Source organism: Octopus bimaculoides, chromosome 26 (genome assembly GCF_001194135.2).
Source record: "Octopus bimaculoides isolate UCB-OBI-ISO-001 chromosome 26, ASM119413v2, whole genome shotgun sequence".
Taxonomy (NCBI): Eukaryota; Metazoa; Mollusca; class Cephalopoda; order Octopoda; family Octopodidae; genus Octopus; species Octopus bimaculoides.
In genome coordinates, this window is record NC_069006.1 from 23,667,436 (window position 1) to 23,678,666 (window position 11,231).

An 11,231-nucleotide genomic window follows, 5' to 3' on the forward strand; every position below is an offset into this window, starting at 1 on the left:
CTCTGACCCCATTTCCTCTCCTCCTCCTTCACTCCCCTTCCTGCATTGGTATTTCTCTAAATGTCTATGTTTATTTATATGCTTATTTCTACATTTATCAATCTCTCTCTCTCTCTCTTCAGACCCCTCTTATGAAGGCCTCCAGTGCTGATCCTCAGTGCAAGACATCAACAGTTTCAAGCAGCCTGATCGACCTCACTGTACAACAGAACGACATTGGTGCTGGCGTGAAGAAGTCCTTTTCCAGTTCCGATGTCAGCGACATCCAAGGTGAAGACTTTGATTCACCATCATTACTAGATGCTTCTTTGACTGATACAGTTTCCAACACAATCCGGATCAGTCCCGAGAAGACCATAACGCTTCCTTCGTTGACTGAGGCTCAGAGGCGTGCGATTACAGGTATGATGGTTGTGGGACTCACCATGCACTTCAACTGCCAAAAAGTTACTCCCAGCCCAGCTCCAACATCTACGCCTGTGTTTCGTGGTGGTTTTTTGTTTCATGCCCCTTCCGCTTCAAAACATGCACACCAGTATGAAAGGACAAAGAATACACCACGCACACACACATATATATATATATGTGTCTGTTTAATAATAATAATAATAATAATATGCCTGTAATTCTGTCCGTCCGGGACCCCAGTATCTCAGTCTACATTTGCTCAACATAGACATGTTATACCTTTTTGGAATCAGGATGATCCCAGGATTGAAAATCTGCCCCTTATTTGGTTCTTGGCCATCCAGCATTGGGATCAGGTCTGGCTGACGATTTGTTATATGTTAACAGCTGGAAATTCAAATTTTAAAAGAACTCCAAAAATTTGTGAACTTACAAGCTTTTCATTGAAATTAAATTTAAAGCAATACCATATTGGTAGGGTACCAATAAATGCTTTATCATTATCACTCCCTTTAGTTTTGGGCTGCAGACCCAATTAACCCTCTGCAGGAACTAACTTAAAAGCCTGCACGGAGTGTGGCTTTTTCAATTTATAACCTTCCACGCCACTGAACCACTACAGTTCCTGGCAGTTGTTTTTTTATACCTTCTACAGACTGCTTGAAGCTTACTACCTTGATCCTTGGATCTTACCTTTACATCTTATTATATATATTTATATATATATATATAGGTGCAGGCCATGGCTGTGTGGTAAGAAGCTTGCTTCCTAACGAGATGGTTCCAGGTTCAGTCCCACTGTGAGACACCTTCGGCAAGTGTCTTTTACTATCGCCTCAGGCTAACCAAAGCCATGTGAGCAGATTTGGTGGACGGAAACTGAAAGAAGTCTGTCATATATATATGTGTGTGTTTGTCTTTTTGCTTGTGTTTATGCCCCCCCCCCCCATCACTGCTTGACAACTGGTGTTGGTATGTTTACATTCCCGTAACTTAGCAGTTTGGCAAAAGAGACCAATGGAAAAAATACTAGGCTTAAGGAATAAGTCTCGGGGTAGATTTACTGTCTTGAACAATAATAATAATAATAATAATAATAATAATTAGTGGGACCTGTGAATATTTCCTGGAATTAATGGTAAACGTATTGGGTTATTTGTGAAAACTCTTATCCAAAATACCTGAAAGCATTGCCTGTGTTGTGTCTGTATCAAAAGATGGTTGCTTATTTGCTACTCACTAAAAAAGTGAAGGAAATTAGAATACGATGATTGCTTAATGCACTTTATTTATGCACTTTGTATACTTCATGCACAATTCTATAGACTTAATATGCAACACACTCCCTCTTTCTCTCTCTCACTCTTTGCCTTACCCTCTTTTTCTCTTTCTCTCCTTTTTCTTTTGCTCTTTGCCTTTCTGTTCAACTAATCACATGAAAGCGTTACAGATGGGCTAAGTAACGAAGGAACAAATCTTTGTTAAAAAAAAAATTACACATTTCACTCGCTACCATCACTCTCTCCCTCTTTCCCTCCCCTTACCCATCTATTTCTCTCTTTTCTCTTTCTCTCCCCTCTCCATCTCTCGCCCCCCTCCTATCTCACCAAGTAATTTTGAAAATAAGGAAGAATTCATTAAGGTAATTTTGTCATTATCAAGCAGATATTTGGAGTATAAATTAACATAAAAATATTTAAAAGAAACTTTTTAAGCATGTTATTCCCTTCTTTCTCTTCACTTTTTGCTCCCCACCCTACAGCATGTCATTAACACTTCTCTCTCCCACTTTTCTCTCACCATTTTTTCTCTTGCTTTTTGCCTCACCCTTCAACTAACCATATGATGCATTTGGCCTTAGTGTATTTTTATACTCCTCTCTTATTTCTTCTCTACTCACAGTTCTTCCCCCCCTCTCTCACTTTCATTCCACCTCCTTAACGAACAAGCAGATTATTATATGAATCTTAAATTGTATAAAAATTTTTAAAAATATTTGTGAATTGTAGAAGTTTAACCAGTTTGTTACTCATTCATTTTAGCCACAAAATCTTAAATAGGCCCCTAAGGGCCATATGGACCCCAGTTGAGAACCATTGTTTTAGATCCTTCTGGAATGTCCCTATACAAGGGTTATAAAAGGCATGTTACTGGTACCAAATTAGTAGAGTGTCTTTGACGTCCAGGCAGAACATCGTCTCCACTCTCACCTGCCAATTTACACGGAGACTGGCTGATTCCTTTTCACACATGTCACATCTTGCTTCAGCGAATGCCAACCTATGGTTTACCTCCACTCACTCTCATGCCATTAATAATAGCTGTTTTCACAGCTCCTACTCAACCTGGATATGTCATTATAGTTGACCATATGAATCTAACATGTATATTTCCTCCTGTCTCAGCAAGCTGAAGTACAGAGCTTTTGTAATCAACTATTTATGAATGCTATAAAATTCTTTGATTGTGTAGATTTCTCGTGGAAACTTTCTAATTCAGAACCAACCTGAAAATTATTTGTGTGTTGAAATAAAAGTTATTAAATGTTCGCGAGCCTTATGTATACACCCATTTGCAACAGTTGTTTCTCTGCTCTGTCTGCACTGGAGATAATGTCCCCTTTCAAACCATTAAGTACGGTGACCCTGTTAAAGGGCCATGGATGCTGTTATACTTTGTCTGGCTTGGTCATTATAAAAAAAACAAAGAACAGAAAGTGTAAAACGAATTCATTTCTGCTCAATGTGTTGGTTGAAAGGGAAGAGGCTGTGTGTGTGTTTGTTGGGGGGGTTTTTTGTCTTTGTATTTCAATGAGGTTGTTTGTGTTCCAGATCCCACCCCAGAAGCTGAAGCTCACAACTCCCTGTTGGCAAGTGTGAAGTCAAGGACTGAGGGGATATCACTGGAAGGCAGGAGGATGGTCAGCGAAAAAGAGTGGGAACTTCTACAACAGGAGGTAAGCTGTTGCCAAGGCAACACACACACACACACACATTCTCTTTCTCACACTCTTTCTCTCTCACACATTCTCTCTCTTTCTCCCTCTCTCACACACTCTCTCTCACACACTCTCTCTCACACACTCTCTCTCACACACTCTCTCTCACACACTCTCTCTCACACACACTCTATCACACACACACACTCTCTCTCGCACACACACTTGTACACTTTCGCGCACACTCTCTCACACACATTCTCACACACACTCTCTTACACACTCTCTCACACTCTCTTTCACACACACTCTCTCTCTTTCTCACATACATATACACACTCTCTTTCTCACACACACACACACTCTCTCTCACTCTTTAGCACACACACACAACAGCAGGATTGAGCTCAACACTCTGTATTTGGGAAGCAAACGTGTTAAGAACCACCCAGCCACACCCGTCTCTATATAGGCACTGGCAAATAAAATAAAAATTTCTTCATTATTATTATTTAATTTTATTTTTCATTTTTCAGCTGAAAAGTGCGCGAGAGAAGCTGGGTCGACCATGCGACATGTGCAACAACTATGAGGCCCAACTTCAGTCAGTGCAAGCGCAGCTGAAGGAATCTCAGTCTAAGATCCAACAGCTAAACCGTTATTTGAAGAGTGAGCAACAAGCGTCGGTAAATCAGCGCAAATACCAGGAGGAGCTGGAGAACAATCTCAAGGAAGTGGCAGAAGATGCACGCAAACAGGTAGTAATAATAATAATAATAATAATAATAATAATCCTTTCTACTAAAGGCACAAGGCCTGAAATTTTGGGGGAGAGGGCTAGTTGATTATATTGACTCTAGTACGCCACTGGTACTTAATTTATTGATCCCATCCCTGAAAGGATGGAAGGCAAAGTTGTCCTCGGCAGAATTTGAACTCAGAACGTGAGGACAGGCTGAAAGCTGCTTAGCATTTTGCCCTGCATGCTAACAATTATGTCAGCTCACTGCCTAAATAATAATAATAATAATGATAATAATAATAATAACAAGGGCTCTCAGAGAGTTCAAACCTCTGCCAAGCCAACACCGTCATCTTCTCAACAATTAGCTGGAGATGATTTTTAAAATGAGAATATCTGAAATAAAACTCTACTGCTCTCAAGTTTATTTATTTCATTTATTTATATGCTTCTTTGTTTGTTTTTCTTTTTTTTTCTTCAAAACTAGATATCTACTGTTATGACCAAACTTCAAGAATCAGAGAAATTCACAATGGAAGTGAAGCAACAGTTAATGCAGTCGCACCTGGAACTACAAGACCAACTTGTACGTTGTCCTCCACCATCTCTTGTAATCAATGTTGTTGTCCTTCGTTAGTTCCCTCAGGCCAACCTCATTGAGCAGACCCATAATTAAAGGCATTCAACCTTGTTACATATCTTTTATTCTTTTACTCGTTTCAGTCATTAGACTGTGACCATGCTGGAGCACTGCTTTGAAGGATTTTTAGTCAAATGAATTAACCTCAGTACTGGGAGAAGGCATTAAGCCTGGTACTTATTCTGTCGCTCACTTTTGCTGAACTGCTAAGTTACAGAGATGTAAACACACTAACACCAGTAAAGCAGCGGTGGACACACATACACACGTGATGGGCTTCTTTCAGTTTACGTCTACCAAATCCACTCACAAGGCTTTGGTCAGCCTGAGGCTATAGTAGAAGACACTTGGCCAAGGTGCCTCACAGTGGGACTGAACCTGGAATCGTGTGGTTGGGAAGTAAGCTCCTTACTACACAGCTGCATCTATATAGATAATTATTTTTATGACTCTGGTGTATTTAGGAATACATTATCCAATGTGATACACCACATTTTTTTGGATGTGATTTGAGAGAGGTATTTGGCTGCTATTTCATGCAGAACGAGCAGCCACATTCAGGCACCTTCATTAGCTCTCAAAGCTGACTGTGGCAGAATTTGAACTCCGAATGTTAAGACAGAAGAAATTCTGCTAAGCACTTTGGTGTGTTAACAGCCCTCCCAGCTTACTGCCTTCTTCGTAATAATAATAATAATAATAATAATAATAATAATAATAACAATAATAATAATAACAAAACATAAAAGTATTAAATTAAATAGTTTGTGTGTTTAGTTAATGGTTTTTTTTCTTTTTCTTTTCTTTTAGAAAACGTTGACTGAATCCAGGGAAGAAACCCAGGTTGAGGTATGGTGGTCTTCCTATTTGGTTGGGGGGACAAATGTGTGTGTGTGTGTGTGTGTATCACTGGATGTTGTGATGTTTTTGTTCTTTGTCTTTAAGAATGAAATTAATGTTATTTTCCCGTTTATTTCCCCAGCTGGATCGACTGACTCAGGAAAACGATACTCTTGTCGGCAAGCATTCCAAACATTCTCAACAATTACAGAATGAAGACATCAATCTTCCCAACAATCTTGAAGTAAGCCACAGCTTCACATAGCGTTATTCAAGTCAAATGTGTGCGTGTGCATGTGGGTATGTTTGTGTGTACGTTCAGGCATGTTGCTTGTTCCTTCTCTTCGTCCTGAAAACTTTTGTTTGACTTTGTTGGGTTTCTTTGGAATTTTTCAGGAAATGCAGCTGTTATTATTGAAGTACCGAGAGGAGATTATTGCTGCCAAAGTGGCAAAGGAACACATAGAAGACGCTCTAAAAAGCGAGATCCTGTTTCTCAAAGACAGGGCGCTGGCTGACCAGCAAGAAAAGAACACTCTTGAAGAGACTTTGTCACAGGAAGTCAGTACTTTACAAGAACGGCTAGGTAGGAGAATTTCAGCTTTCGTTGCTTTTGTTTGACCATTACCTGACCCGGCGGTGGCGGCGGCGGCGGCGGGCGCCGCCGCCGCTGCAACAACAACAACAACAACTACTATTGTGGCTTTTAACCTTTTGTTACCATTTCTCTGTTGAAATATACAAACTTTGTTTCAATTTATTTTGAAAATAATGAAGAATTTAGTAAAGCTAATGTTTAGAACATAAATTAAAGTTTTGAAGCAAGATTTTGATTTGGATTACTTTAACCCTTTTGTTGCCATATTTCTGTTGAAACACATTGCCTTTGTTTCAATGAGTAGTAAATAACTGAAAGGAATCAGTTGTTTGATTATAAAATTATTAGCGACAGAGGGTAAAGGGTAAAGAAAACCCCTTTGGTCATAATAACTAATTAATAACAAACCAATCCCGTTTATCCTGTTGCATATATTAACACTTCCAAACTGTCTCTAATCCATGTCTCTCCTCCTCTTTGCGTGTTGCAGCAATTTTGGAAAGCTGCAAGTCAGAACTGGAGCGGGAATCGTCGGTGCGTGCGGAGACGGAAACCAAACTGCGAGACTCGGACCAGTCTCTGAAGAAGATCCAGACCAAGTCAAAGCAACTAATCAATGCCTTAACACAACAGTTAGACGAACAAACTACGCTACGGGTAGGCCCAGAGTTAGCTTCTTTATTTGACTTATTTGGACTGACATCGAGAGATGTACATAAGAAACGGCACTCACCAGCAGCGCCATCTGCTGGCACTTCTACTGCTACTATTACTACTACTCCTCCTCCTCCTCCTACTTCTAAAAATACCCACCATGCCCCCAACTAACAAATTTACAAACACACTGATATAAACACTCCGTATGCTTGTATGTATGTTTGCATTGCTACATGTTTGTGTTTGTTTATATATGTGTGTATGTGTTTGTTAAAAAAGGTGAAAGAAATTTTTAGTTTTTTGTTTCGTTTGTTGTTTGTTTTTTCTTTCTAGTTATTTTTTATTTAGGTTTTTCTTTGTTTTTAAGCCCTCCTCTGCTGTCCTATCTTCCCCGTCCCTGCCAACTCCACATCCACCGCCATACACTTCTTTTTCCCTTTCACTCTTTCTTTCTTTCTTTCTTTCTGGCCCTCCTCCTCCTCTTTCTCTAAAATTTATTTTCGTCTTCGTTTAATACATTCCTCTTCGAAAACTAACTTTAAAAAAAAAAACTAAATTAAGTTTACTACTGCTAATACTAATAATATTTATATTTCCTCAACCTCCTGTGCTTAGGGGTTTAGGCCCAAGTTTCATAATTACCATAGCTACCTTCAGTGTTTGTGTGTGTGTCGGTTATGGAGCCAGTTATATGTGTATATTTGGTATATGCAATGGAGGCTGTATTAAATTAAAATGGCCATCTATGCATCATACTCAATGTATATACACTGCTGATAGGCCAGTTACTGTAGTATTTGTCCTGAGGTAATATCTTATTGATGTTCTCTGTTCAAAATTCTATGAATGTCAGAGGGTGACAAAAAAATTCATCCCCACAATGATCAGCAAGAGCACCATACGTATTTTCATTTCTGATATAGAAACGCATGAAGAAAGCATTTACTGATGGTGTGAATAGCTTCCCAGGTGAATAAAAATCCAGTACATGCAATTGTGGCAGCATTAAATTAAAATAGCTATCTATATATCATACTCAATGTATACACACTATTGCTAACCCAGTTACTGACCACTGCTGGGACAAATTTTATTTTCCCTCTGATATTTATTATTTTTAACACAGCACATTGATAAGATGTCATTATAGGGCAAGTACTGCAGTTAAGGCTTGTCAGTGATGTATATACACAGATGTATGGCACACACACACACACACACACACACACACACACTTATATTACTTTAACACTAAATTAAATCTTGAAACAAGCCGTGCTGAATGCTATATTTTATTGATATATATATATATAAAAATGTTAATGTCACACTAATGCTTGATGATGTCTTGAGATGGAACTAATTAAAATAGATGTACAGTTAAATATCTAAATATACTACCAGCCCTAAATTAGCCTCGTCAGCTACTAATGAGCCTGCAATCAACGTGAACAACCCATCACTTTCTGAATCTTCATTCATGAAGCCAAACTATGATGATGGTATTGGAAACATTATCATCTACATGCACAGATCTTCAATTAAGATTTACATGACATGAAACTCCAGACTTCTACAATACATAAAATATTTTAGAAATTTTTTTTTTAATATAATTCTTTCGCCAGTGCCAGCATCACATACCTAACACCTGTGTCGATGGCACATAAAAAGCACCCTTTGAACTTTGGGCCTCACAGAGGCAGTGACAGGTGACTGAGACCTTTGGCAAAATACTGTTCTTGACAAGACCTGTCAAGAACAGTATTTCATAACTGGCCCCTGTGCTGGTGGCATGTAAGAAGCACCCACTACATTCTTGGAGTGGTTGGCATTAGGAAGGGCATCCAGCTGTAGAAACTGGCTCATATGCTGCTTCAGTAATTCCTGTCTAACTCCTGTCAATGTGGACATAAAAACAGTGATGTTAAACTGTTGTTTCAAGTATATTTAGATATTTAACTGTACACTTTCTCACACACACACACACCTATACATGGGACCATTAAGAATATATATGCATATTATGTATATGTATATATATATTTTTTGAAACATCCTGTATTTTTGTCAGTCTGTTGAATGTAAACATGTATATTTGCTAAACTAATGCTTACTACTAAAAAAAAAAATTGGAATTTTTTTCTAGATAATAAATTGCTTTGTTTGATCTAGCACTGTGAAATACTCTGAGTTTATTTTTTTAATTTTTCTGTTATTTTCCATGAGATACAAGACATTTTAATACCCAGCACAACCCATCATGATACAAGTAATGCTTTTCCAACTTTCTGATGGCTTCCAGTCCATCAGTTTGTATTATTTCTTAAAACTTACATTGTTTTCGCTTTAAAAAGTCTAATTAAAAGCATTTATCTATATCAGACAATGCTTCATGTAAACTATACCACAATATATGTTTGAAGACATCCTAATTTATAACCTCCAAGCCAGCTTCCTCTTCACCTCTCAGCACCGCCCTATATTTTCTTTCTTTAACCCCCCCCCCTCCCCTCCTTGTTCACTGTTCTGTCCAGGATTCTTTTGTTTTTCTTTTGGTTTCAGCCACACCACCAGTCCAGCTAAGTATCTTGACATGTCTCATGCCTCACTTATTTATGACTTACAGCTTTTTTTTCACTACATGCAGAGCCTCCTAGAAATTCCAACTTCCCCATTAGGCTTTTTCCTTCTTCCCACCACACCATGTTAGAAGCTTCCACATACTCACCATGCCTCACCGTATTTTGGGGTGGGGCATAGAGCTGTGTTTTTCTATTTTTTCTTATGATGAATTCCTTTTCTTTTCTTTTTTTCTTGTTTCTTATTTTTTTCCATGTTCCAGCCACGCATACCAAAACAAATTAAAGCCTTACTAATCAACGTATAAGTTTCTTAATTGTGCTACCACTGCATTAAGGCTTCTGCCTTCTTGCCCTGCCACATTTACAGCTTTTCCTTATATATATATATTACTGATTTCTTGTCTTACTTACATTTCTCTCTCTCACACTATCTATCTGTCTCTGTCTGTCTCTTTCTCTCACTCACCCACTGTCTATCTGTCTCTCACACCCTTTCTATCTGTCTCTATGTCTCTCTTATCCACTCTCTCTATTATTTAATAACTGTTTGATTCAGCTTTCTACAAACCTGACGAGTTATGTTCGTTAGGCGAGCCTACAAAACTTCAGGCTACATGGAACCAAACCAAACTGTTTTAAATAATAATGTCTGTAATTCCTACCAAATGTCTTAAGTTCCTCTTTCTTTTGTTTCTCCACTCACTTGTGTACATGTGTGTGTGTGTGTGTGTGTGTGTATTTAAGAGCAAACCAGTGGTTCTCAACTGGGGTTCATATAAGACTTTGGAGGTTCCATGCAAGCAAAATATTAAACTGAGGACCCACCATAGTATATTAGGGATCTATGAAAAATTTTTTACTTTGGATGAATGTTTTGCAAGATACAACCAGCTTTCTTTCTCAAATGTTTTACAAATGAAAATGTGAGGTACAAAATGGGGATTTTGAAAGAAGTATCTTTTAAAACTGGCTTTTAATTTAGAAACAATTAATGGATATTATATTTATTTATCTATTTTATTTTTTATAATCTATTCTAATGAGATCCACTCATTAACTGTAGCATAGCCATAGTTTATTATGCAATTGTTTTCCAAATCAGTTGGTAGTTTTGCACTTCAGCTCAGACACAATAAAGCTGTTTGCTTTTTCATTGTCTCTATTTTTTATCTTTATCTTTCTTGCCATCTTTGCTACTTTTGCTGCCAACATTTTCTTCTTCTTATTATTATTATTCCACTATGCACATAGCTTATCATTTTTACAACCTTAATTCCCAGGAAGTCTCACCAGACATCCAATATGTATCCTGTACAGATGTTCCTACATGCACCTCTTAAGCAGTAATCTTAGTTTTACAGCTGCATTAGGGTATATATATATATATGTATATATATATATATATTTATTTATTTATTTATTTATTTATTTATTTATTATAAACATAGCAGTGGCCTTTTTTAATTTTTGAATATATTTTTGATCCTAAAATTCAAATTATTTTTGCTGACATGTGAAAATATATATTTCTGATTCTCCTGAAATATCAACATATATTTATCATTACATACATATGTGTATATATATACATATATATTTCTTTACACACTTTCATACCTATACGATTTAAAAATTCGTAAATAATGTACAAGGAAAAGACATAAGAAATCTATGGAAAAAATCCTTATTAAAGGACGAAGATAAATTCATCCGGATAAATATATATTATATTATATATATATACATATATATATATATTTGAGTAAAAGGCAGAAATATAGAAATATTACAACTGAAAGGCTATATATATATATATATATATT

At 37.3% G+C, this 11,231-nt stretch overlaps 1 protein-coding gene across 2 annotated transcripts in view; it reads left to right on the forward strand.

Annotated features, from left to right (window-relative positions):
* Positions 1-11,231, forward strand: part of LOC106880700 (rab GTPase-binding effector protein 1) — a 48,945-nt gene that overhangs the window by 13,244 nt on the left and 24,470 nt on the right. Inside the window, exons 8-15 of one of the 2 annotated variants that reach the window (XM_052976982.1) lie at positions 123-402; positions 3,240-3,364; positions 3,883-4,104; positions 4,576-4,674; positions 5,539-5,577; positions 5,711-5,812; positions 5,965-6,154; positions 6,657-6,823. In XM_052976982.1, coding sequence (XP_052832942.1) covers positions 123-402; positions 3,240-3,364; positions 3,883-4,104; positions 4,576-4,674; positions 5,539-5,577; positions 5,711-5,812; positions 5,965-6,154; positions 6,657-6,823 — 1,224 coding nt within the window. The remainder of the gene's footprint in view (positions 1-122; positions 403-3,239; positions 3,365-3,882; positions 4,105-4,575; positions 4,675-5,538; positions 5,578-5,710; positions 5,813-5,964; positions 6,155-6,656; positions 6,824-11,231) is intronic. The other variant, XM_052976983.1, reaches the window with a different exon arrangement.